Genomic DNA, 26,733 nt, shown 5'->3' on the forward strand with positions numbered 1-26,733 from the left:
AAGGTCATTGAATCCAGACAAGAAATGAAATCCGGGATCCTCAGACCAGATGGTATAATCTACACTTGTCATTTAATCCACTTGTCATTTAATCCCCTCAACCGTAATCCGATTACCCCGCTCGAGGCAATGCAGTCTGCATGATATCTACGTGTCGGATTGGTCACCGAGGTTGAAAGAAGGCGCGTCTGCAGGCATAGCCTCAGCCTGATTGATATAAGGCGAACCACCCGGTAAGCTACAATTTTGGTTCGCAAAATTGGGCCAAGACATTATTTTCTCTCGGCTAAGCCGCAGTTATCTGTGGTAGTAGAGACAGCGCATATTCGACCAGACTCCGTGGAGACTGATTGTTCTTGAACAGTTGCCATGGCGCCAAATAGACTCTTCGGCTCCTTTCAGGTTGTCCATCAGCCATATGATTGAAAACAGACAGCATTCCCCGCCTGGTCCGAATGAGATTTCTGTGGTGTATTAGGTGCGTTTCCTGTTCCACGAATGATATCAGTCCAGCCGCTATCGCAACCATTATAGGTGTTGCTACCGAGCAGCCTGATTTCATGAAACTCTCGTCTTGCACCCACCCCCAGTACACATCGCGTGCTAGCGTGCCGCAGTGTGACCCCTCCTTGTGGCCCCATGTTTTGGGATCATACTGTGCAATAAATGACCCGTCATAGTTTGTGCCTCGAACAGAGATGACGGATTCATAGAGTGCGGGGAACATTTCGGGTCCGTTTAGCCCGTCGTTGTTGGCAGCCGCGAAAAATAGCAACCTACCCTCTTTTATCCTCTTAGCCTGTTCCATCGCATCGACAATTGACATGACTTGATCGCTAAAGCCAAATGACATGGAGATGATATCAACATCCCACTCTCGAACAGCATGCAATATAGCCTGAGAACATATTATTAGCCCAAAGTAGCTAGAAGCGAATGTAGAATGGTAATGAGATTGACCCGCCTTTGCTACAATTTCTCTGGCCACTGAAAGGCCATCGGAATCTCTTGCAACACGAGCAACAAAGATAGTAGCGTCGGGAGCTAGTCGCAGTAACAAGCATGTAAGAGCTGTGCCGTGTTGTTCTTGGTCTTCGTCAACTGGTTCAAGAGTTCCGTCTACGAAGTCAATCCACCTCACAGTTGGATCGGCGCGGTAAATCCCGGGACCTGCGAAAAAAGGATCGTCCATGTTGCAGCCAGTGTCGAGAATGGCAATTTTGACTGGATGTGACTGGTTGCAGTTGGCGAAACTCGCCAGTTGTCTGTTGGCAATATCAAATCTTTCTAGCCAGGACCAACTGTCAGTAGTCTGTACGGTGTCCAATAAAAGAGGCCGGTTGCTTGTTGTTGCGATTTGCATCGTTGGTGTCGGAGCTGAGAGGACCGTAGCAGAAGAGGTGTTAGACCCAGTGAGCACGGTCGTCTGAAGAGTCCTTGGAGCGGTGGTTGAAGACATTCTGTGTTCATAGTTGCAGAGATATATCTTTGGTCAAGCTGTTGCCTCTCGCTAAAATGAGATTTCAACGAGGGAGATGGTACCGGTCTTGAAACCACTCCCTTGGTGTTGGTAATCCGAGGCTGGTAAGACTTCAGACACTCGCGCAGCGGCTTGAAGATTGTGATGTATAGATTGGTGCGAAGTTTTTCGTTATCCAACTCATCCTCACTGTATGCATTAAGACAGTTGGAAATGATGTCCAGCCACGGCACGTTATCTCCAGCGCATGTCCGGCGCACCTTGTTCATTTCACGATTCAGCGCATTGAAGAGTGGTAACGTTTCGTCCTCTTCGTCGGCCTCTTCGTCATCTTCAGTCACGTTGATTTTCTGTGCATAAAATGATTCCCAGAGCAGCAAACCGAGGTCGAGTATAACGGATCTTTTGCTGGAGGGAGAGGTCAACTTCCCAAGAGCGTTGGTCTGTACCTCTTCCAACATGTAGATTTTCTTTTGCTCGTCATCGGCTTCCGTGGTGTTCTTCGAAAACAATATGTCTGCTGATTTCCAGGCTCCTTGGAGGAATGGACTACCGATCAGACAGAGCAGTGATCTCACCACTTTTACTGAAAGATCTAGTCGGTCCGCCGTCTCGAGCAATACGGCCTCTGCAGTTAGGACCTCCTGCAAGGCGGTGTTAGGACAAATTGCATAGCTGGCCATACGATCCATCGGTTCCGGAGGTAGTCGCTTCCAAGAGCCGCTGGGATAGACTTCGATACGGAGGCGAGTCTTTGGTGGTCTTGACCTGGTCACATGCTCGCAGATTGTCGGTGTTGGGTTTCGAGATGCCTCATTCTCCGATCCTTGCTTGGGACTGCGTATCCACCTAACAGGATGCCATTTTGGTATATTGCTTGGGCGACACACCGTCATGATTGTATCGATTTTGCCTTCATGAAACCCATTCAACTGTAGCAGAACAGTATGTGGATTCTGACAAGACGGGTTTGCAATGTGCCGCAAGGCTGCATCCGCAAGCTTCCTCGCGACATGAATCTCAGCCAAGTCATTTTCCTCCTCCTCTAGCCTATGTTCGCTATCAAATCGGTCTTCATGAAAGACTTGCTTCACTTGACTATCCATATCGACCATGTAGTATGAGAAAATGGACTCCATTGCGGCATTGAATCGCTTCGCTTCTCGGGCTGATTGGCGATATTGAACAGCCACTGGTTTCCCTGGCTTGGCGTAAGATATACACCTAAGGGCCTCGGGCGGGATCTGCAATGACCCATCCGGATCCCTGAGGTCACAGTTGAGGATGATCTGTTGAAGGGCCTCAAGTTTAGAGAAATAAGCACACTGACATAAATAAATCGTGAGCTTCTTCTGGAACTAAGCAGGAGGTTTTGTATACACTAACAGGTTGAACATCAATCAGATACAGAATGCTATCGTCAATTAGATCATCAAGGATGTTGAAAAGTTCCTGAAGGTGTCGAGTGGCCCCGCGGTTGTCATCACCCGGTATGTCGAACTCGGCGCGCTCCTTTGTCAAAGTCTGACGTAGAACTTTTATTTCAAATATCAAGGCTCTCAGGGAATTTAATAACTCAAGGCTATCATAATCCACCGTTTCCTTACTCCGGCTAGGAGCAGATGGAAGGCATGCGACAAAAGCAGGGATAGTAACGAGGAAGAGATTCGTTTGGTGGTGGTCAAGTTTCATTATCGCGAGTCATCAAAGCAATCCAGCTCCTTGAACCTGCTGAAGCTTTTAGGCGGTCGATCGGTGAGGAACGTTGTTGATATCGGGTTGTGAAATGGCGCGTTTGGGACCAGGCTGAGGCTTTGTTGTAGGAGTGTACATTGCTGCCTGAGCCTCCAGGCTCAGATCATACTCCCGAGCGGGGTCACTGCCAGCACATCATTTGAATGCCAGGTCAGACGAGCCATTTTCTATTATTTTAGATATGATATCCATGTTCCGTTGAAAAAGCACGAGGAGCAGCTGCTTGATCAATGTCTGAATTCTAATATGAAGACTTCACTATTTATTCCCACGAACTAACTCACAAATCCGGAGATGGATCAGACGCCGAGCGAAGACCAGGAGCCGATCTATTCAGACTCACGACGATGTTCAGAGCTTTTTGACAAGTTTCTTGATAAGTCGAGCATCCCGAAAGAAACATACTCGATTCTCCTTGAGCTACGGAGCCATTTCACTCAGTGGGCGTCGTACGCTGGTGCTTTTGCTATGCCAAGGGCATCTTTAGATGCACGACTATCGCCACATGAGGATATCAAGGGCATGGTCCTTGACCTATTAAACATGCTGGAGCTTAATTTGAATTGGGGTTTGTGACATTTGTCAACATTAAACCGGCTATGACTCTAACAGGGGAGACAGCGATGAACAATGTTCTTGACAAGCAAGACCCAGAAGCTCCTGTTGGACTTCCCGTGGTCGAGTCTACAATAGACCGACTATTTTTCCTTGCAGTTGGGATACGACGGTCCTCGCGGAAAGGGCATAAACTGAGAGGGGAGAGTCAAGCCGGGAACTTGAGCTCCCTTTTACTGTACGTCGAGACACGGTTCCCTATGGCCAGGAAGAGTTTGCAAACTCAGCTGGCCAATTCCATCCACGTGAGAGGAACATCTCTCCAATATCTCCAGTCACACAGTTTGAAGCTTGCCTGCCACCGAGAGGACCAGAACCTACCTGCGATGGAGGTCACCAAGGGACCAGGAACGGCGGCATCGGTATTATCACCCTCCGAAATTGTTCAGTTTCATCACGCAGTCCTGGGGAAGCCGAGGCGATCTCCTTCCATCATAAGCACAGCCTCGACGATTGCAGATGAAACGGAAGACGAGTTTCTGTACCCTCCAATGCCAAAGGAAGAGTATGGAACAAAATATTCTCCCTGCACTATTTGTGCCGAGCCGCTTGAAATCGGCAAGCTGACGCAAAAGAAATGGGAGTAAGCTTAACCATGAATAATTTTAAGAATTGTCTGACCATCTATCAGGAAGCATGTCATCAGAGATCTGGAGCCCTTCGTTTGCATCTCCGATGAATGCAGAGAGCCCCTTCAATTCTTCCATCGCAGCCGAGATTGGATCAACCATATGCAAAGTCGACACACGATGGATTGGTCGCAGAAGATTCATACGTATCGTTGGCGCTGTGAGCTGGATCATAAAAAGGCCCAGTATTACGAAGAAAAGGAAGAGTTTATCTCTCATTTGAGAACAGACCATGGGCACCGACTCACATCCTCGCAGCTGCATGGCCGAGCTCTACGCAATAGGATACTCGACGCAAGAGACCCCTTCGTTTGCCCTCTGTGCGGATGTGTCCCAGACGAACTCGCAGGTCGAGTAGCTGAAAGACCTTACAAGTTGCTGTCCAATCATGTTGGTCGACACCTGAAGCTCTTGTCTTTCCAGTCAATATCCTACCTCGACATTGATATTGCGTCCAATGGGAGCACTGGTGACTCGAAAATTTCGTGCCCATCGGAAGAAGCCGACAGGTCTGACTTCTGTGAAGATGGGCTGGACCCTCTAAATGCATCATCTCACACGGCCGAGCAAAGCCCTTCACTGTCGAGTCCGGAATATCGTGCTTTCGAAAATGGACTTGAGATCCTGAGAAACTCGACAGGAGCTACAGAGGCGTTTCTCACTGCAAGCCCGTCGCTCACCGGACAAGGAGTCCAATCTAACAACAACGAGGACGATGAAAATTATAAAGACCAGATGCACGACCCACGAAGTGAGACATCAACGGCCCGTCCTCCGACTTACTGCGTAGTACGTCAACTCACGGATGAGGACTTTGAAGACACTTACGTATACTGCTTCTACTATCTCTTTAATCCCTATAAGTACATACAAAAACCCTTCCTCTCCTGTCATAAACCGCATGCCGAAATCTCGCACCTCATAAGACACGTTATCAGTAATCACGGTCTGATCAGAGGTCGTCACTCGACACGCAAAGTCCAGCGTTACCTAACGCAGTGCGCGAGCGATAACATTGATATCCAGGGTAAATCGACATGCACCCATTGCAAGGACGTGGAGCTCTGGACAGGGGAAGACCTGGCAAACGATGCCCATGCCGGCAAGGCCGTTTGTATTCGATGCTATACGCAGCTTCTCACTAAGGCCGATCTTTTTAAGCACTTACATGAAGACACAATCTGCCAATATAACGAGGATTGGAATTGGCGGACAAAGTCGAGAATTTTGTACAGTGTCTTCTGTGCACCAGATCAAGTGCCAAAATTCCAGCCTCCAACACGCCCAATATTAGTTAGTACACGTCGACAAAACGTTCGGGGCGCCAGGCTACGCAACATGGTCTCCACGCACCCTGTACAAGCATCATCATCTGATGAACCGGCCTCATCGCTTACAGCCATCTCAGAAGGGTTAGGTGAAACTGAATCAGGGAGCTAATGCCCCCCCGCGAATCCTATTAACGATGCGGGAGGTTGGCAATAAGCGGCCCAAGACTCTGGACAACACACTAAGGATATACAAACCAGTTCTATGCTACGCCAGGATCTCCTAAATTCGGACGGGTGGAATCAAGTGCTGGATTCTCAGTCTCTGCCCGGCTCTTACGAGGGAGAGCACGGTGGACAACGCAAGACATATAAGAAGGTCGATTTATGGAGGATACAGTGCGATAGCAAGCTCGCAATTAACAGACGGACATCAAAGTAGTTATTTTGAACTCAACGATTAGGAGTCAGACTCTGGTTTTGGAAGCGTCTGCCAACATCACTGGTTACCTACCTATGGACAACAGGATGAGAAGCTGAACCCAAAATGAGATCGGGGAACTTCAACTACGTCATCGTTTATCACGTGACTCAACAGTCCTTCCGGTCCGGGGCAAGTATGAGCCTAAATGCAAAGGAGAATCGCACGATGCGTCTGTGAATTCTATTTGCCTGGATTCCATTGAAAATATCCCTTGCATCCCTATCGAATTTTAATTTTTAAGATTTATGTCTTTGTTAACCCTGACCGACTCCTTTGTCTGCAACTGTTGCTGACAACAGGCAGTTGACGGTGAACGGTGAACGGTGAGCGGTGAGGTACCGACGCTAGTGTCGGTACGTACCCCGTATCTCAGAAAAACTCAGTTGCCCCACTTTATTTTCAGATGGAATGCACGTCAGATCTGGTCTTTGAGATATCAGAATTGCTGCGACAACACACACAGTCACCATCACGCAACACCAAGCATCATCCGCAACACACACTCAAGAGTCCACGCAACTCATCACACACCTTCCTTCAGATGGACAAGCAGCAGCGCCGGCCCGACCGTCGCCGTGGCGCAGGCAGACGCGGCCCCGGGCGAGGAGGAGCCAAACCTCAGCATGAGAATGAGCATGCATCCCACAGCGCATCAAACGGATCAAATGGAGGCCCTCACCGCGCTCCCTTCGCCTCGTCCGCTCCGGCCGACCTGTCGCAGGCCCTGGACCAGACGGCCGCTCCCCCGCTGAGCGAGCCCATCCCCATGGACACGCCCCGGTTCGCCGAGCTGGCGGGCTCCAACCTGGTGCATCCCACCATCATCCAGACCATCACCGACGACCTCAAGTTTGACCACATGACGCCCGTCCAGGCCGCCACGCTCACGCAGCTGCTGCCGCCCAACCGCAGCGACTGCCTCGTCCAGGCCAAGACCGGAACCGGCAAGACCGTCGCCTTCCTGCTGCCCGCCCTGCAGACCATGATCACCCAGAGCCGCGGTGCGGATTCTGGCGTCTCGCTGCTCGTCATCTCGCCCACGCGCGAGCTGGCCATGCAGATCGCCAAGGAGGCCACTAACCTGCTACAGCGCCTGCCGCAGTACCGCGTGCGCATCGCCATCGGCGGCACCAACAAGGACCGCGAGGAGAAGCAGATCCTGGGCGGCTGCGACATCCTCATCGCCACGCCGGGCCGCCTTATCGACCACATGTCCAACGAAGACATCATCTACTCGCTGCGTCGGCTGGACACGCTCGTCCTCGATGAGGCCGACCGTCTGCTCGACATGGGCTTCATGAAGGCCCTACGCGACATTGTCGGCCATCTGCCCGACAAGAAGAGCACCAACCGCCAGGGCATGCTCTTCTCCGCCACCATGGCCCCCCACGTCGAGCAGGTCGCTGGTCTTGTGCTCTCGCCTGGCTACAAGTTCATCTCCACCATCCCGGTCGGCGAGGTCAACACCCACCAGCGCGTTCCCCAGCTCCTCGTCAAGGTGCCCAACTTCTCCTCTGTGACGCCCGCCATGGTCGGCTGCATCCGCGAGGAGGCCCCTCAGCACGCCGCCTTCAAGGCCATCATCTTCGCTCCTACCGCTGCCCTGGCCGACTTTTACGGACACATTCTCTCCAACATGTCCGGCCTCCCTCCCGTCTCCATCCTGCACAGCCGCATCTCCCAGAGCAAGCGTACCAAGGTCACCAACGACTTCCGCGATGCTAGCACTGCCATCCTCGTCGCCACCGACGTCGTTGCCCGAGGCATGGATTTCCCTGGCGTCACCACCGTATTCCAGGTCGGCATCCCTCTCGACAAGCAGAGCTACATCCACCGTCTGGGTCGAACCGCCCGTGCGGAAGCCGACGGCCGGGGCATCTTCATCGTCACCGAGGCCGAGGCCTGGTTCCCCAAGTGGTCCCTCAAGGAGATCACCTTCATCCAGCACAACGCCAACATCTCGTCGGCCGCCGAGGTCCACAGCATCGCCGAGCGCATGGAGGACAGCGACAAGGCCAAGATCTACCAGGCCTGGCTGGGCTACTACAACAACCACCTGAAGAACCTGAAGTGGGACAAGGAGGACCTGGTGGCCGAAGGCAACGTCTATGCACGCGAGGGTCTGGGTTCTCCCGACACGCCGCCCATCGCGAAGACGACGGCCGGCAAGATGGGTCTGCGCGGAACCAAGGGTCTGGTGATCGTCCCTGACCCGCCCAAGCAGGGGCGCGGCCGGGGCGGTGGTGGCGGAGGCGGAGGTGGAGGTGGTGGAGGACGTGGCGGCCGAGGAGGAGGTCGCGGTCGACGCGGTGGCTTTTAACGGTTGTCTTTTTGCTCTTGAACGGCTTCGGAAAACTAGACTTTTGGCTGACCATGGCGTCTCTTGACCATGTGTTATGATACCCGATTTTCATGCTTGATGCAGGCTGACGACCTGATACGGTACACGAATACCCCCGGGCAACTACAGATAGATGAGAGGTGGACATGCCCAACCAATCAGACAGTATCATGACTTTGAACTTAGACTTACTCTGTGTTTCGGACACTACTTAATTGCCAGATACTACCGTTCGTGATAGTCCTTCAGATCCACCTTGTTGTGAAATGCCTCTACTCTCAACCACGGCGTCAAATCGACCTCGACACCCTCTGTGCCATTCGTCACAAGCACATCCTTCGTCGTCCATCCATTTCCCAACCACCCAAACCTATTCCCCTGCGCATTCCAGTACGTATACTCGAAATCCTCCCACCGCGGCTCCTTTCTCACCAGATCGACATGCGCACCGCTGCCCGGCCACAACCCGTGGATCCGCCCGCCTTTGATCCCCCCGTTGTACCACGAGCTGCAGTGGTGGCTCATGACGGTCCGCGGGAAGAAGGCCTCGCAGTACGCGCGGAAGTCGCGCGTCGCCGCCGCCGAGGGCGCCATGCTGCGGATGCCCTGCCCGGCCGCCTTGCGCAGCACCTTGGCCACGTACGTGACCTGGTTCTCGACCGCGTGGCAGAGCGTGCCTGCTGGGCCGGTGGAGTTGGGCCCGAGGAGCATCAGGAAGTTGGGGACGGTGGGCGCGGCGACGCCGAGGTATGTGTCGGGGAAGCCGGGGCTGCCGCCGGGGCGCCAGGCGGTCTGGAGGTTGATGCCGTTGTGGATTACGGGGAATTGCGTGCTGAAGGTGATGTCGTGGCCGGTGCTGCAGATGATGCCGTCGACTTCGCGGTGCGTGCCTGTCTCGGTCAGCTTCATCGTGAACTGGAGGAAGGCCACATACCGTCAACAGTCCGAATCCCCGTCTCTGTGAACTCGGCGATATGGTCCGTCACATACGTCACATTCTCCGCCGTCAACGCTTCCAAGTATCCCGGCCCCGGCGTCAACCGACGACAATTCGGCGGAAACTCAGGAATAATATCTTTCGCAAGCGCTGCGTCTCCGCCCAGCCGCGCAGTCATCAGCTTCCGAATCGCCGCTTCGGCTGCTTTGTTCTTGCCGCCTTCTTTAAAGATGCCACCGAAGCGGCTGAACAGCCGCGCCTCCAGCGTCTTGCGGAACGCGAGGTATTCGTCGGGGCTGGTTCGCGCCCGGTCGATGTTGTCGGCGACGAGCTGGGCGAGGTCCTCGCCGCCAATGGGCGCGGCGACCCAGGTCTTGTTGCGGGCGTAGTGGTCGATGTGTGCGGCTACCTTTTGCAGTTGGGGGAGGACTTGGATTCCGGATGCGCCGTTGCCGATGACGGCGATGCGTTTGCCCGCGGGCTCAAAGTTCGGATCCCAGTTGGACGTGTGGCGGAGATGGCCTTTGAAGTCGCCGAGTCCAGGATAATCCGGCAGTCTTGGATCGCTAAAGTGACCCGTAGCCGTCACGAGGAAGTTGGCCTCGTCTACAAACTCGCCGTCGGTGGACTGAATCGTAATCCGCCATTTGCCCTTCTCCTCAGACCACTCAGCAGAGACTATGCGACACCCAGTCCGGATGTACTTGCGCACGTCGTAGTCCCTAGCCACCTTTTTCCAGTACGCGTTGATTTCAGGACCCGTGGCATATGCCTCTGTCCACGAGTCTGACGGCGCAAAGGTGGCCTGGTACGCGTGCGCTGGGACGTCGCACCGAACACCGGGGTAGACGTTCGAATGCCAGACGCCTCCCTATGTTTATTAGCAGAGGATATACAGCGATTGAAGCGTGCTCACGATGTCGTCGTTTCTCTCGTAAATGACAAGATCGAGGCCGGGGACTTTGGCGGGTAATAGAATGCCTGCAATGAGGCCGCTTATGCCTGCGCCGACGACTACGACGCGGATGGGAGCGTGTTCATCGACGGGGTGGTCTTCGAGTTCCAGTCCAGGCAGAACCGTCTTCAGAACCGAGCCTTTCAAACCGGCGTCCGCCTTTGTCGGCTCGTTCTCGTGAATAAGCGCACCTGGTGTCATCTTCTGGTGTGAGGGGCTTGGTTACACGGAGAAAAGGGTCTCTGGTCGCATGTAGTTCGCTGGCGGTATTATACATCAGAGCCCATGGCGTGCGATATCGGGATGCAACCCGAGATAACAGGTCAAAGGATCCGTGGACATTAATAATACGCGAGAGCCAATCTATGTTGCATATTGCGAAGCACATAATTGTCGTCAGTCGTTGCGAATTGCTTGGTATCGCGATAACCGGGGCGGCCCGTATCACGCAATGCGGGGATAATTGCCGTGTCTTCGGCCCATCCCGCACCCTCACTACGCTGCTTCTCGAGGTATTGTGGTACAATCGCTTGTCTCTTACTTATCTAACGTACTTGCATTGCCAGTTTCTGTACCGGGGAAACGTCAACGCCTCATTCACCGACAAATATGGCCAACATGATGTCTACAAGGTTGTGCTCAGCCCACGATCCACGCAACGTGCCAGTACTCCATGGACTATCCAGCAGTAGTGTTTTTGTCGCGAGGATGATGGGATATCTCAATAAAACTCCCACGCGATGCATCACCCATGGCGGCCGTCACGAGAAGCCTGGAGTTTATCTTCAAGCGAGTACAAGTACAAGCTACAAGTGGCTGTTCATCGTTGCAAGGCGATTCTCAACCCTGGGTCATTTGAGAAAGAGCCGATTTAGTGGGATATTACTAGTTCGCTCAAGGAGTCGACAGCCAGGGCAGTGTGTCGAATGGTGAATTTGTTGCTAGTATGCGCTGACTTGATGCGGGTTGGATGCCGTTCGTAGAGCGCGACCGCAGGTACCAGATTGCCGACGAGTTCGTTGAGGTGCGGTACAAGTAAGCTCCTACATCTCCGAAATCGAATGTGGACTTGCGTTTTGGAATCCGGGATGGTTCTTGGGCCGACGATGTGCCCCGAGAGGACGCCCAACATGATGTATACGCAGAATCTAAGCGTATCCGCTAGATCAACCACAACAGCGCGAACTTCAGTGTTGGTGCGCCGCGTGTCCTAGACCCCTCAACCCAACGCACTCGGTTTCTGCTGCAAACTGGAATAAAGTACCAACTTCAAGGTCTTTGGATTTCTTCAAGCAATAGACCAAAACGACTGGCTTCACCGTAAGCCATGTCGTCATTACCGGTAGTTTCGATGACTTGGTCGACCTGGTCGTGCTCGAGCTGCGTCACAGGGGCGTGTATGCCCCTCGCAGAGGAGCGGTCAATTCCAGAGAGAATATACAGGCCTGGGCAGACGCAACTACCCACGATCATGTGGCAGTCGCTTCAAGTACGATACTTATCCAGACGAATTGAACTGCCCGGCCAAGTGAGTAAACGCGCATCCCGGAAGTCGGCTCATCTCGTCCAAGATGTGATAATCCTCGGCCTAGAGATGGTGATGCAGGTACAAGCCGTTGCGGTAATTAACCACAAGTTGCATGATATTGATCTGCAGGCAAATATCCCATCTTGCCAATTAATCGCCATTCTCGTCGATAGCCAGGGTCGCCTGCGCCGGAGCATCGCCTCAGCTCAACAGGCATGCGAAATCAACCACACCAGCTGAATGATTGACAGTTACGCATGTGGCGTATATGAATAGCTGTATTTTATTGGTCGATTTGCCTTGTTTTCTGTGATCTTGGCTGGGGTACTTTGAAATGAGGAGTCTGAGGCCGTTAATGCTACGAGGTCACATCGCCAAATATCGTGTGGGGTTACATTCGGTCAATTGGCCAACGTCATCGATTCTTGATGTTTCGACTTCCTCGTCATACATTTTGCAGGCTGGCCAAGTTCAATTGTACGGCAGTCTTTGCGAGGCCATTCCAATGACAGATTCCCCGTGTCCCATTTAATTTGTCAACTATGTCCTACTGCAATTGGATTAATTCTCATGCTTCGCTTGAACGAGCCTTCATTCATGTGCCTTACCCGCTCTCCTGCATCGCGTACCTGCTGGACAACATGATGGATGCATGCAAAAGCAATGCCGTCGTGCCTTCCCCTGAAGATATATCGATTTGCCACTTATTTCCCGTTTCGCCCCTTGACTAGTGTTCTGGAAAACAGACGATCCAAATCCTTGTCAAACGTCCCATCAGCTGAAGCGTGGCAAGATCGTCCCCTCCATGTTGTATTCATAGATTGCTGTAGCAAGATTTCCCCTTCTACTCTTGGACTCAATGCTACATCCAATTGGACCTTTGTAGCTGTAATTTTAGAAGTGATGTAAATCGGCAAATACGCTGTAATCCTTGGAGAAGAATGATAGGAAACTGCCGCTGCAGAGCCGATCCCTACTCCCTTCAGATAGGTCAAGTTGATTGGTCGACCGATACATGGGTTGTGTGATATATCCTTCACTGAAGAACAAACCGAGTTGGTTTTGTGTTCGTCTTATTGACATGGTCCTCAATTAAGACGCATAATTCTCAGCTGGCCCACGATGAGAGTTACATCGCGTGCAAGAGCCAAGGAGACAGAGGCAAACCTAGGATGACGATGGTTGCGTTTCTTGCGGCGTAGATTTACGGAATAGGCCTCCAGATGGCCCAACAATCAGCTATAAATACAGCTCACATCACCGTGATCCTTTATCTCCTACTTCATACTCATCACCAGCAGTTCCAGAACACAAGCTTCTTTGACACTACCCCAATACCTTCACCACTTCAAAATCACCGCCAATATGCAGTTCACCGTCGCCGTTGTTGCCCTCTTCGCTGGCCTTGCTGCTGCTGTTCCCATGGGGGAGAAGCGCCAGACCTATATCCCATGCTCTGGACTCTATGGTACTTCTCAGTGCTGTGCCACTGATGTTCTTGGAGTTGCGGACCTCGATTGCGGAACTCGTAAGTCGGACGACTTGAATCCTTTACTCCTTGAGCCATGCTAACTTCAACAGCTTCTGACGTTCCCGTAAGCGCTGACAACTTTAGCGCCATCTGCGCGGAGATTGGCCAGCGAGCACGATGTTGTGTGCTTCCGATTGTGAGTTTCACCCGAAATGCCACAGGTCATGTCGCTGATTATTGTCGTAGCTCGAGCAAGGAATCCTGTGCAACACCCCCTCAGGTGTCCAAGATTAGGAGTCTGGCCAGGATTAATCACTGGAAAGGTGGTTTCACCAGACAATTACGGACAGTATCTATATTCTAAAGAAATTTTGCAACAATGTCAAACGAGTGGGAATCAGGAGGAGTTGAGTTTATGTGTGCTTGTACATAAGGATTGCAAATTGGAGGATACATACACGCGCCTACAAAATGAAACCCGTTAAATCAGTATATTAATCATGCATGGTTCAAAGGTGAATTCACTTATCTCATTATTTAATGCCGTTGTTGTCATCGATTCTTCGTCTCAATGGCATGGCTCCAGGGTAAGCGACTTTCCACTGCGTCTATTCCACGAATCTCAACGAGTCTTGGGGATCCAATGATTTGTCTACCTTTGAGGATATAAACTTCCGGCTTGTGGGTTGCCGGAAGCGTCATTCTTGGTTGCTCTCGGCTACTGTTAACTTTGACCTGAGCCAAATCCGGTCGACTGGAATGTTGTTGGCTTTCGCATACCAATGGGATGACGGACCCTTCCGATAGCCTCATTTATACCAAGAACCTCATAGCGAATGAAATATGAGAAGAGCGGTATTAAATGAATAGATCAAACAATTTGTATATATAATTTTTAAAACAAGAGTCATTCATTTACTTGAGATCGGCTCTGTCATCGTGGTCTGGCCCGACATCGCGTCACGGAAATCCAGCCTCGCCTCATTTGAGATCCCGTAAGGTCTGAGCCTCGGCTAGGATCAAGGCTGAAAGTATACCACTACTGGCTCTGATATTAAGAAAGTCAATAGCCGATCGTAATGTGGGGGCATCTGCTTGCGGTGCGATGCGGGCGTGTTTAACCTGGGCGGGCCGCAGATTAACGACGATTCAATCGACGCCACCCGAAATCGACAAAGATCTAACTTTTAACTTTTAAATCTCCTACCTGCCCTCAGCATTCTTACTCACCATATCTACCTCCAGTGCTCCTGTCAGTAAAACCAGAATACGCAAACCCTCCTTCTATCCTGATCGCTCTTCGAAGTTGAACGGCCTCCCGTGAGCTAGTCGGCCTGGCAATTCTTCCCTCCCTACGCATCCCATGGATCTGATCACATCTCCCATGAGCCTCGAAAAATCATGAGAGATTATGCCTGGAACACTCATACCCCCGTGGTATCAATCCATCACCCCGGTATGCAGTGATTTCGTCATTGTGAGCCTCGTCTGGGGCATCTCGCTAGGACTGAGCGGCTTTGCCGTCATCCGCATCGCGGACCAGACACGTAACCAATACAGACGCCGGAAAAAGGTCACATCGTACATGGTCTTCATATGGCTGGAGTTAATCGCAAGCACCGTCTTCGGCGGCGTGGGGTGGGGGTATGTAACCGGGACAATTCCACCCAGGTAAGTCTCCCAAAGGCTAGGTGATGTGATCTTCATTGGAGCTCCACTGACAAGTTACTCCATAGTTTCGAGTTTTTCTTCGGGATAAGTATGCGATTCTCGCCAACCGTCCTTTGAAATTATACCAACTCATCTCGCAGTTATCATTTGGATAGTTCAGGTCCACTGTATCATGCAAATCATCATTAATCGCATTGCTCTCCTTGCCGTCTCCGAAGTCACTGTCCGTCGCCTGCGGTGGACGGTCTTTTCGATTCTCGTCCTTAACAACATTGCAGTCAGCTGCATCTGGATACCAGCTCGGTTACAAATCAACCAGGAATGGATCCACCTCAACAAGATCTTCGATCGCTCCCAAAAGGGCATATTTCTTCTTATCGATGCTGGCCTTAATTCCTACTTCGTATATCTGGTTCGGTCGTCACTCATTGCATATGGCCTCAAGAAGTACGTCTTCTTGTATTGGTTTAACATAGCCATGATCTTGTTGTCAGTCTCAATGGATGTGAGTTGCCGATTCCCTTTATCCATTCGTCAACACTAATCTTCGGCTGTAGATCTTGATCATTGGGATGATGTTTCTTCCCGATAACTTCGTGTATGTTGAAGTTCTTATGCCCTGTACTATTTCACCATTCACTAATATAATGTCATAGATACATCATCTTCCACCCCTTAGCATACCTGGTTAAACTTCACATCGAGCTTTGCATGTCTGACCTAATCGCCAAGCTCGTAAAGAGCACCGGTAATCAATCTACGTGTGACTGTTCTTGCCACGTCGACAACCCCTACTTTCTCGGCCAAGACCTTGACTTGGCAAACCACACCGCACCTGCCGTGGTTCAGAGGGGTCACTATGTCCGTGGCCGTAGAAGACACATCCGCAACGCCTCTTGGCGTAGAACTATGCGATTCTTCAGCGTTCAGGAGGCCCGATGGCAACAGGATCCTGAAATGCAGAGGGGAAGCGTTTCCACAGCAGGAGAGACGCTATGTTCCAGAAGGCCGGCGTATACGGAACGCTCAAAGTCCTGGGCTGGGCCGCAACCTACCCGCAAGGACTTGGGATTTTGCCCTTCAAGCTTTGCAAGCATGAACCGGAGTAATGACTATGACGAAGAAAACCAAGATCAATAGCGACAGAATCTTATTTAGTTCTACGGCAATATTGTCTAGTAGTTTAACACCGACATCTACAAGTTCAGTCCCTGCAATCGTCTAGGAAACCTTAAGTCGTTGTATCCTATGGAGCAACGGGAAAGCGATTCTGAGGACCTCCAGTTCTTCAGATGTAAAGCTACTCTGAGTGACGAATTATACGTCTTCAGTAGCAGGAGAATTGATGCAGCGAGGTTATGTTAACCCAATTGCGAAGCCGGTCCATATGGCGGTCTGTAAAATAAAAACGTTTTGATACATAACGCTTGTCTTTTCATCGCATTCCCTAGGATCCTCAGGTGTCTCATGAACAGTCTGTTTTACTTTCGGAAATAATTTTGGTCAGATATCGAATATGATGAAAGAAGCGGTGGGCGGAGCGGTGAATGTTCGAACAATGCTTGTGTCTCCCAGTCGAAGGTCTATTATTTACTAACTCACAAGACTAACATTATCTATGGAACAGAACATTGCGACCCAAATGAGTTGAGAATGGCGAAGTATATCGTATGTGGACCCGACGAATACATCTCAACTGCGAAGTCGGGGTTCATCTCGAATGTGCGAGACACGCGCGTCCATTCCCCCCCCAGTCGACTCGATGCCAGGCCAACTCCAAAACCCCATATGATAATCGAGGTTTACGCCGAGAACTCATCCGTCTGTAATAGCTACCGATAAGCTTATAGTGTATGTGTGCCTTGCACACAGGATAACGTCCTGTGCTAGCGCAGGGCCATACCAATAACCCGGTCCACCTCGAACAGCGAACACTACCTCGCCCGATCCGGAATTTCCGGCTTCAAGGCCCCAAGAAACTTCCCCAGTCACAAATTGGGTGTCTACGCGCCAAGGTGCCATGTCCGTATTTGACGCTTCGAAGTCGGTGTTTTGAAATACCTCGGCCGGGGTAGGGCAGGTGTAGGATATGACTGTCGTCGTCACAACCTGAGTAGTGGCTTTTGTCTCGGTACTGGTCTCGGTTTTTGTCTCGGTGCCAGACACTGAAGTAATGGTCGATGTGATAGTCTTTGTTTGGACTTCCGTAGCTCCAGTGGTGATTGTGATTGTTGTTGTTCCCTTAGGGACAGAAACGGTCGATGTTTTGGTAACGGTTGGGCATTTGGTGTGGGTAGTCGTGGCAGTAGAGATCTTAGTGATATTACGAGTAGTCTTTACCGTACGGGGTGGCAAAGTCTTTGTGATCGTAGAAACGATCTGCTTGGTAATGAAGACCGATTTGGTTCGGCATTTCGTTCGGGTAGATGTGATAGTGGTCGTCTTTGGAATACAGTAATTGTTTGCAGCTGCTAAAGCAGTAGATATCAGCATCAATAATAGAAAGAACAAAGATAGGCATGCCATGTTAAGATTTTGGGCGGATGCCGAGTCTGAGGAATTGACAAGAGCTTGGTTGGGAAATTGCTCTTCTTTATCCCCAAGGCGTACTGAGTATCCAACAGTACCCATTCAGACTGCTTATCGAATGTGTCAAGATCTGCAGCGGTAGTGGCATGCGGATTATTACATCCGTAGTGTTAGATCGCACACTGATTCGTGCTTTCGTTAAATGAATCTGGCCTGTGGCGTATCGCTTGGACCAGTGCAACCAACCTGTTGGCTCATTCTGGGCTGGTGGGTGGTATTCGGGGATCTCAATCTCAGCTTCGTTATTTACCCGCACACCGCTCGTATTTCAATGCGTCATTTGACAGAGTCGCCTACGATTCGTGATTGATCGGTGGAATTTGACCTTCATGCTATTTACTGTCAGGTTGCATCACGAGAATATATAGAAATGATATAAAGGGTGTACATCATCGATCTAAAGGAGGCATTAGCTGATTGTCAGGTAAGGTTGACCAAGTTGAGGGCTCCCCAACTTGAGAAAATGCAATGTGATGTTTGCCCCATGTACGGACAACGCAGCAACAGCTGTTACAAGAGCGGGGGGTCAGCACACTGTGGTGTGACGAGTCAACCACCATTTCCTCTTTCAGCATTGCCAAGCGCCCAAAAAGGTAACGAGCATAACTCGTCTGACGGGCTGACCATTGGGAAGAGTATGCTTATTTGCAGGCACTCAAAGGATGCTTACGGTGTTATCATTTCGGCCTAGACATGGCTAGCTGACCTGATCCGGGACCTCGAGATTGCGTTCGAGACCTACAAGCCTTGCAATATGAAATAAATGTCTTGGACAAGTTTTCACAACGCAGTCCCGCTCTAGCCCCGGTTGATCTGAGCTACTTTAACGAGAGTAGGCAGACAAGAGCCACATTCATTAGCAGTGGACCAGGGCTGGTCCGGGCTTATTACATTTCCTCTCATCGCGCATGGAAGCACACGGATTAAGTCTTGTTCTCTCATCCAAAGACGGAGCCTCGGGGTTCGATAAACCCAGAAAACCGGCACCCGGTGGTTCTAACACCAAAGACCCCGCATCACCATTTCCGTCTTCTTCCAAATGCAGTGTTTAATCCGATTAGGGATATTGCCTTAAGTTGATTCATCGTGAGAGCGCTCCTCGTTATCTTCATTGAGACTAAAAGTGTGAAGAATCTGCTACAGCCGTGCAACAAATATGTCATGGTTGAATCCTCGACAATTATAATGACTCAAGATATTCAGTGGAATGTCAAGTCAGCTTGGGCGACCAACTTCTTGCATAGATGCTCGGAGAAGTCCAAAGGGAGCACAGAATATGACGCAATATCAGTGATATTCCACTTAGCGAATCGAATAATATCGATTTAAGTGCCTCATAATGCTGTTCTTCCTCATCAGCCGACGCGGCTACGACTTATTACTAAAAAAGATGCAGCCTCGCATAGTTTACTTGCGTGTTGAAATCGCTACAGAGTAGCATGATAGGTAGGTTGAGTAATGATGCGCTCTCTCGACACTTCGCTGTTGCTCCCTGGCCCTGAATTGATCTTATCTCGGATACTAGGCCTTCAAGCTATTGAATTGAGCCTTTTAGCATTCAGAGACATCAAAGGCTTCGGTACGGAAGCATGATCGATGGTTTGACGTGAACTTGATTTGTCGAATTATCGTGAGGCCGACTTCTCCTCATGGTATCAGACTAGGTCTAAGTAATTCACTCTTCACATAACTAAGCGTAAGGCTGCTAATCGTGATGTCTAACGGGTATTACGATGTAGTTGTTTGGATTTCTCATAAACTTCGTGTGGTACAAGGGATACATGCGATCCCAACTGAAGTTGGTCGAGTTTACTCGCGTCCATTTCTCCTTGATTTGCTACTCAATGCACTTCGATTCTCAATTCGCAAATCTTCAATGCCGATATTGTCAACGTCATCCTCTTGGAGACCTCCAACTATCCTTTCGGCCAACGGCGAAAGAGAGCAACCCTACCGACACCTCTATTTGCGCCGTATAATCGTTGGTTCGTATAAGATACGAAAATAAAACGGGTTGAGCTGCTTGCAGATTACCCCTCTCGGTCCGCAGATCCGTCGGTCCGCCACTCGGATGTGTTGCAGCCACGTCAGCGGTCTATTCATAAATAAATGGTACCATTATTGAATCATCAACTCGCACAGCTGTCCGCATCCGGATGCCAAACCCCTCTATTGTCAAGATTATAAACAGGAAGATACGAGGATGTTTCTGGACAAAATGTATTTGGGATTCAAGCTAACAGCAATTTCACTCATCACAAGCTTTTTGCATTTCTCAAGCCCAAGTTCTCGCAACATCTATGGCCTCTTCACCTCCACCATCTGGCCATTTGGAGAATGCTAACGACTCAGATACACGGCGCCTAGCTCCTCCGCCCTACGATGACTATGAACCTCGAGTAATCGACGAACGGGATGAAGCCGAGCTCAATGAGGCCTTCTACGCATTGGATCTATGCTCTTCACCAACAGAACCTACGGTCGACACGTGCTTGGCGCATCTCAAGCTACTTTTCGCATTCGAAGAGCTGAAGATCAAGATTGGCAACACTGATGGTCTATGGGATATATGGGACTCTCGAGCCATCAGTCCGTCCGGGGGATCATCTGTGAATCCGACCGACATCCTCTCAAGCTGCGCGAGAAGAGATGGGCAGTGTATGTGGCGAGGGCAATTGATCGATATGAGGCTTGGTGGGCCAGCTTTGTACCAGATATGCTTCGGGTCGCGAACATGTTGACTGCAGCTGAAGATGATGATGCATTTCACTATGAAAGCTTTACATCTCAGAGTCAGCCGATCAAATGGACACCCGATAGCCTTCCACCATTGGGTATGATGGAGTCCATTGCATTGCTCAAATCGTGGTTTTAGTTAAGCTGAGTTCGCGTCGGTAGATGTCCTCCTTGTTTGGCATGCTCACATGCTAAACCCCAGAAATTTTCTCGAGGTTAGAAAAAAGCCTCCCCAAGATTTAGCTGCTAATATCTGGAACAGGACTGCCTGCGCCATGGCTACGGTTCATTTTGGTCAGCAGGGATGCCGTGGGCTCTTTTGAACAGATCAATTGACCCACAGTTCCAGTACTGTGTTGCTGATGGATGCAAAGACGCCTGGAAGATCCGAACTGGCCGCGACTGGGTTAATGAGGTAGGCCCAGCCACAAAACAAATCCAGTGCCCGGCGTGTTCTGCTAAAAACGAGATACCCTGGACCACTTGCGGCCAGGGTCAAGACGCGAAAGGTAGTCGGTAAGTTGAAAATCGCAGAAAATGGTGTTTGGCTTCCATCTTGCTGATTTGCTGGGAAAAGGCCTGGTCTCGTGGGGACAGGATACGGGGATGGAAAGCTATCCTGGATCTGCAACAGCTGCAAAATGTCCATTGACCATGAAGTCCATCGATTCACGAAATTTAGGAACGACGTCAAGAATCTAGTCAAAAACGACTATCCAATGCCTGGCACCATTATCGACGCAGAAAATGGATTGGTGACGAAGATCGCCGTGGACAGCGACCAGCTCTTCCCGAATCGCCTTGTCCGACAAGGCCTCCTCGTCGAAGTCTTGGAAACCATAAAGCCAGGGTCTTCCGAGAAACCAAGCATGGAAAAGATTCGAGATACGATTGAGGACATCACCAGGCAAACAAAGATCCGCCACAGCAGCACAGAACTCAAGAAGATCGACAAGGGCATTTCTGGCCTTGCAACTCTTGGGAAGCACCATCTTTCCCTTTCGGCTCGCCTCCATACTAGGAGAATGATGTCTCGATACTGGGAGAATTCTTCCATATTTTCCATCGATCTTTGCGGTTGCGTGATGCGCCAGGGAGTTTTCACGAACAAAATGTTCAAGGTGGGTGAAGAGTCCCACTAGATTTAGGATCACACAAGATAACCAGAAGCCAGATTGATTGGTTGCACACTAGTACGGCACGGGAGACAATGCTGAAGCTCCTCAGCAAGTATGAGCGGTTCATCGAGATCATCGCCACACATCCAAACAAGGTGGTAGTGCCAACACTCGACATTGACTTAGCATGGCATACGCATCAACTCAGCCCTCAAGTTTACTTCAACTTCACCGTCAACAAAACTTCGTCCTTTATCGACCATAATGACAAAGTTGACGAAGATCAACTAGCTATATCTTTTGAGTGGATGAGCAAGATTTACCAGGAGACGTACGGAGAAGATTATGCACAATGCACCTGTTGGTTTTGTGAAAGTGCGACACCTTCCAACCCCATCACAGAAGCCAAGTCCCATCCTCTGCGCTAACAAAACACAAGGTATTCGAACTATGAATCCCACGAGCAGCAAATCGGCTGAAAGTGGGAAGCCAAAGCCCGGTAAGTTCTTTCTTAATGAAAGCGGGTTTTATCGGACACATTCGTTTCTGGCTGTTGAATAATAGCAGAGTAACTGACCTGATATATCATCTCCAAAGCAGTCATCCAACAACCACCTCCCAGTGAGCCAGCACACATATCCTCTCACCCTGCAATGCAAGTCGAAAGGGAAACAAACAGTCATCGCCGCACTCAAAAGTTTCTGTTTCACAATAAATTGAGCGAATCCTATGACAAAGCACGAGGTCGTACGCAGAAAGGCTTCAGGTCTTTATTCAGTCAGACCGCTCGCTCAGGCCCATCCGGCAACCCGAGGACAATTGGTCCTCGTGGTGAAGACTCATGCGAGCACTGGGGCAAGACCATTCCAATATCCGGTCCGTGGACTTCTCAGACGCTGGCTACGTTGACTGCTGAGATGTATGCAACGTCGCCGGGGACATTTCATACCCAGCATGGAAAGCCTGGTGCCTGCGCGGCCGGTACCTGCGGAGGACAAGGGCGTTGTGCATCAGGAGCTGTGTCTGTTTGTGGGGCTGGATGTACCGGGGTAAGACAACAAGAATGTTCTTACATTTTGTTCTTTGCTAACATAGTCATAGACCGCAAGAGATGGGCTCACTGCTGCGTGATATGGTGGCGGCTAGGTATATAAAGTTGGTCATTAGACTTCGTTCATATCCAACTAAGATTGTTGGTGTTACGTAGGGATTGTTTCAGCCGGCGAATCCTTTCTCGCTGTCTACTATGGGTCAAAACATCAGTCCAAGTTCGTGGGTCTCTGAACTTTCGAAGCCATATTCATGCCAGGATCAAGAACTGAAGAGAATAGTGCAGATCAGGTCATCGCTATCGCTTCGTGACCGCAGAAGCTACATTGGGTTAGATGTAACCTGGTCTACCTACGATAAGATAATGCAACACAAGGGGATAACAAGTCAACTTATCTTAGATGGCTCACATTTCGATCTCATTTGTATATCTTCCCGCAATAAAAAGAGACATTGGCGACAAACTCAATCTATAAGCCGATTTCTTACACCCCCCCATCTTCTCGAATCTTGCAAATTCGCCACCGGACTCGCTCTGATCTGAGTCTGCTACTACTGTCCTCGGGTAATGTCTTCTTCTTTACAGCCACAACTTGCTCCATCAGATGCTCTGCCTCCTGTATCCTCCTGGTCTGCTCATATGCACTTGCAAGACTGTGCTGTGATCGTAGTCGACCGGGATGCTCCGGTGCTAGTGTAATTGCCCGTATCGATACCACATGCTCAAGCAGCTTGACTGCCTCCTCTATCCGTCCGGTCTTCGCATATGCTCTTGCAAGCTTGTGCTGTGATATTAGTCGATCGGGATTCTCCGGTGCTAGTATATTTTCCCGTATCGATACCTCATACTCAAGCAGCTTGACTGCCTCTTCTATCCGTCCAGTCATTTCGTATGCTTTTGCAAGCTGGTGCTGTGATGCTAGTCGATAAGGATTCTCTGTTGCGGTTGTATTTGCCCATTTCGATACCACATCTTCAAGCAGCTTGACTGCCTCTTCTATCCGTCCAATCTTTGTATACACTACTGCAAGCTGGTGCTGTGATGCTAGTCGATCAGGATGCTCCGTTGATAGCGTATTTTCCTCAATCAATGCTATATCCTCAAGCAATTTGACTGCCTCTTCCATTTGCCCGTTTTTTGCATATGCACTTGCAAGATGGCGCTGTAATTTGAGCCGATCACGATGCTTCGTTGCTGGTGTATTTGCCTGTATCGATACCACATCCTCAAGTAGCTGAATCGCTCTTTTCGCTTGCCTATCCTCTTTGTATGCCACTGCGAGTTCGTACTTGGGGTCTAGTTGATCACCGTATTTTGGTTTCAAGGTGCTGTCCCAATCCACTACACGCTCTAGGATATTGACTGCTTCTTTCATCCGCCTATCCACGCGTAAACAACGACCCACATAGATCCCGAGAGAGCACAAAGTAACATCGTCGGTCTTCTCACTTGCTTGGAGCACTCGAAGAGCATGAGGTAGACACTGCTGCCATAACTCACGATTTCGCCAGTCATATGATGGGAATACTTTCGCAAGCTGTTTGGCTGCATCTTGCGCGGTTGATTTTGTAGTACTTTGTGTATCGGTCCATACCCGCGTCGCTAAATGAACAAGCCGATGCATCTCAAACGTCTCGCCGTCTTCTCGTCTGTTTAGGAACCCATATCCACAGAGTGTACCGATGGCTTTTGTTAATTGCTGTTCCGACTCCATGGTGGGTAGAATCCATCGAGGGATGGCCTTTGGCTCGATATGTGATATAAATGAAAGTAGAGTTGCAGCAGACTTGTTATTGTTGTGAATCTGAGCGAACGATATACTCCACGTAGTCGCTACTGCATTTTGACTGCTGTTGTAGTGGGTACTATCGTGGAATTTGCTGCTCAGCAGCTCAATCATGTCTTCGTTTGTGTTTTGACAAAGTCGAAGGTATTCGCTGATGGGAACCTTGTTGATACTCATATAAGCTGCCGCCTGAGCAATCGCTAGTGGAAGGTAAGTGAGTTCCTCTAAGAGCTTGGTGACAGCCTCTTCATCCTGGAGTCGATTCTTGTGGAAGAGTGCCTTTTCCAAGACAGACTTCGATTCTGCTCGGCTCATTTCTTGCAGTTCAATGACATCACCTGCTGCAACACTGACGGCTACCTCCTGGGATCTTGTTGTAAATAGAACCCGCCCATGCTCGCTTTGTGGGAGATAGTGATGTATTCCAAACGGCTGCTGTGATGAGCCATAGAGGACATCCATGTCATCAGCATTGTCGATAATAAGGAGCCATTTCCCTGCATTCTCTAAGCTCAGGTGCCTTCGGACAGCCTCTTTAGGCTCTTCATCGACGTTGGGAATGGCGAGCTTCTTCTTTATCTCGGTGCATGCCTGTTCAAAGCTCGCGTTGCTCAAAGCTGGCACCCATAGCACAGAATGGTCTGGTTTGTTTTCTTTCACCCAATGCGCAAATTGTAAGGCGACTTGAGTTTTGCCCATGCCACCAAGGCCAACGATGGCGACGCGCCGGGTGTCAGTCTGTGTGAACAGCAATTGGGTCAGCTTGTCAGTCACTTTCTTGCGCCCAACAAAACTAGTATTTTTGTCGAAAGGAATGTGGTGAACGACACGATCTTGTGTGTTGTTAGCTCTAACAATTCTCAGTCCGTAATCCAGCCTCTACTGACTTGTTTCTATGCTCAATTCCACTACCCGTTGCGTCGAGGGATTGACAGGTGCGATACCGGAAAAGGCATCCACAAATTTCCGTATCTCCATCTCGTTTTCGCGCAAGTAGTTTGACGTATGTGAGGAGATGGTACTCGACTTCTCCCAGTCTGACAATGTGATGTCTTTCAAGCCAACATCGACATTAAACCGGTAGTATTGGTTGGTATCACCAAATCTGCTCTTCAGATTGAACGCCACCTTCTTGGATGATGTTGCCATTTTCTTCAGTGCCTTGAGGATAGATTTTCGCGTGTTGTCGATGGTGACAACATCTCCAAGGCCGGTTCCAATGCTAAGGATTTGCAAGTCTGTGCGATTTGGAAATTGTCTCTGAGCCTCCTGAATGAGAACATCGCAGGGGTTATTGTGCCCGAATCCAGCGTCAATGTATTCAATTCCATCTCGTCCGATCTTGATCGACTTGAAGAATGTTGTCGCTGCCGATGTCGCTCGTGCTACCTGCCAGATTTTGGACCCATTGAGGCGGGCAGATTGGTCGTATGTCGTGAAGAGGGTCGGCGGGGCATCAACGTTGTCCTTTGTGATAGCCAACACAACACTAAAATGGTCAGAAACTAGTGTTGGAGAGAGGTTGAGGGACATACGTCTTAGTGCATGAACCATCGCGAAAGTCCAACTCGTCATGTTCGCAAGTGTCGATAGTTGGCCGACCTTGTTCCCTTTGAGCAACACAGCCTGGAGCTGTACAGAATTCCCGGACCGTCTGTTTGATAGCTGCTTCTAGTGCTTTTGCAGAGAAGTTTCCGGATGGTGGCGCCGGGAGAATCGAGGTTCGCTTCGGGGTAAAAGCCTTCTGGGCCACGTTTATGTATGCTTGAATGCATTGGTCAACAGTCATGCCCAGTCTCCCAAGCATAATCGCGATGATTCTGCACAATCGTCAATAGGATGAGCAGTTGGATGGTTAGGAAAGCATACCCTCCAGTGCTTGTGCCGCCAATCAAGTCGAAGTGGTCGCATGGTCTGGGTACTCGATCGAGGCCACGTTTCTCGCGCAACTTCTCCATAACGTCCTCTAGAATCAGGAGGCTGGATACCCCTCGGATACCCCCTCCATCTGAAGCAGTTAGCAATAGGACCATCTCAAGGGTTGAGTCACACTACCAAGAGAGAGGACCCTCAGTGGCCCGGCGGAGTGATCCATTGTCGTCGCTCGGCTTATCCTCTGAGGAAGAGGCTAAGATTGGACCGGGGATGGAAGGAACGAAGTACTATCCCGCTGTGGGCGATGGCAATCAAGGTACTCGACGGATAGTCTATCGCTGATCACTTCGACAGCCAGATCTGACAGACGCGAGTGGAAATTAATTGATCGAAATGTGAAGATGATTGCCCATGAACCTCATGTGCGGGGTTGGGTCGCGACTC

At 50.2% G+C, this 26,733-nt stretch overlaps 9 protein-coding genes across 9 annotated transcripts; 5 read left to right on the plus strand and 4 right to left on the minus strand.

Annotated features, from left to right (window-relative positions):
• Positions 1-286: 286 nt before the first annotated feature.
• BGZ61DRAFT_479493 (peptidase S8/S53 domain-containing protein) lies at positions 287-2,619 on the minus strand (the record flags this gene model as incomplete). The annotated part of the gene is made up of 2 exons (XM_046249111.1): positions 287-1,377; positions 1,458-2,619. 2 exons carry the CDS (start codon positions 2,617-2,619, stop codon positions 287-289), a joined length of 2,253 nt encoding a protein of 750 aa, XP_046102772.1.
• Positions 2,620-3,433: 814 nt separating this feature from the next.
• On the plus strand, positions 3,434-5,919 carry BGZ61DRAFT_519087 (uncharacterized protein; the record flags this gene model as incomplete). The annotated part of the gene is made up of 3 exons (XM_046252382.1): positions 3,434-3,803; positions 3,857-4,433; positions 4,482-5,919. Exons 1-3 carry the CDS (start codon positions 3,530-3,532, stop codon positions 5,917-5,919), a joined length of 2,289 nt encoding a protein of 762 aa, XP_046102773.1. The 5' UTR covers positions 3,434-3,529.
• Positions 5,920-6,772: 853 nt separating this feature from the next.
• On the plus strand, positions 6,773-8,551 carry BGZ61DRAFT_355204 (P-loop containing nucleoside triphosphate hydrolase protein; the record flags this gene model as incomplete). Its single annotated transcript, XM_046240688.1, has 1 exon — positions 6,773-8,551. The coding sequence occupies one exon, from the start codon at positions 6,773-6,775 to the stop codon at positions 8,549-8,551; it is 1,779 nt and encodes a 592-aa protein (XP_046102774.1).
• Positions 8,464-10,932, minus strand: BGZ61DRAFT_589577 (uncharacterized protein). The gene is made up of 3 exons (XM_046256586.1): positions 10,426-10,932; positions 9,507-10,380; positions 8,464-9,462 (listed from the first exon to the last, which is right to left on the minus strand). Exons 1-3 carry the CDS (start codon positions 10,663-10,665, stop codon positions 8,798-8,800), a joined length of 1,779 nt encoding a protein of 592 aa, XP_046102775.1. The 5' UTR covers positions 10,666-10,932; the 3' UTR covers positions 8,464-8,797.
• A 2,425-nt stretch (positions 10,933-13,357) lies between these two features.
• Positions 13,358-13,757, plus strand: BGZ61DRAFT_495073 (hydrophobin precursor; the record flags this gene model as incomplete). The annotated part of the gene is made up of 3 exons (XM_046250833.1): positions 13,358-13,520; positions 13,574-13,659; positions 13,710-13,757. 3 exons carry the CDS (start codon positions 13,358-13,360, stop codon positions 13,755-13,757), a joined length of 297 nt encoding a protein of 98 aa, XP_046102776.1.
• A 939-nt stretch (positions 13,758-14,696) lies between these two features.
• On the plus strand, positions 14,697-16,472 carry BGZ61DRAFT_507123 (uncharacterized protein). The gene is made up of 5 exons (XM_046251894.1): positions 14,697-15,134; positions 15,200-15,222; positions 15,275-15,639; positions 15,692-15,732; positions 15,791-16,472. The coding sequence occupies exons 1-5, from the start codon at positions 14,875-14,877 to the stop codon at positions 16,272-16,274; spliced, it is 1,173 nt and encodes a 390-aa protein (XP_046102777.1). The 5' UTR covers positions 14,697-14,874; the 3' UTR covers positions 16,275-16,472.
• A 295-nt stretch (positions 16,473-16,767) lies between these two features.
• Positions 16,768-17,920, minus strand: BGZ61DRAFT_52214 (uncharacterized protein). The gene has a single exon (XM_046252531.1). It carries the CDS (start codon positions 17,763-17,765, stop codon positions 16,950-16,952), a length of 816 nt encoding a protein of 271 aa, XP_046102778.1. The 5' UTR covers positions 17,766-17,920; the 3' UTR covers positions 16,768-16,949.
• Positions 17,921-19,875: 1,955 nt separating this feature from the next.
• Positions 19,876-22,910, plus strand: BGZ61DRAFT_52220 (uncharacterized protein). Its single transcript, XM_046252538.1, has 8 exons — positions 19,876-20,557; positions 20,622-20,674; positions 20,722-20,975; positions 21,037-21,580; positions 21,634-21,952; positions 22,017-22,076; positions 22,175-22,626; positions 22,679-22,910. The coding sequence occupies exons 1-8, from the start codon at positions 20,284-20,286 to the stop codon at positions 22,706-22,708; spliced, it is 1,986 nt and encodes a 661-aa protein (XP_046102779.1). The 5' UTR covers positions 19,876-20,283; the 3' UTR covers positions 22,709-22,910.
• On the minus strand, positions 22,679-26,685 carry BGZ61DRAFT_52233 (acyl transferase/acyl hydrolase/lysophospholipase). The gene is made up of 5 exons (XM_046252543.1): positions 26,470-26,685; positions 26,284-26,422; positions 25,950-26,234; positions 25,302-25,903; positions 22,679-25,247 (listed from the first exon to the last, which is right to left on the minus strand). The coding sequence occupies exons 1-5, from the start codon at positions 26,507-26,509 to the stop codon at positions 23,113-23,115; spliced, it is 3,201 nt and encodes a 1,066-aa protein (XP_046102780.1). The 5' UTR covers positions 26,510-26,685; the 3' UTR covers positions 22,679-23,112.
• Between the last annotated feature and the right edge of the window lie 48 nt (positions 26,686-26,733).

This window comes from Ilyonectria robusta (genome assembly GCF_021365365.1).
Source record: "Ilyonectria robusta strain PMI_751 chromosome Unknown BGZ61scaffold_13, whole genome shotgun sequence".
Classification (NCBI taxonomy): Eukaryota; Fungi; Ascomycota; class Sordariomycetes; order Hypocreales; family Nectriaceae; genus Ilyonectria; species Ilyonectria robusta.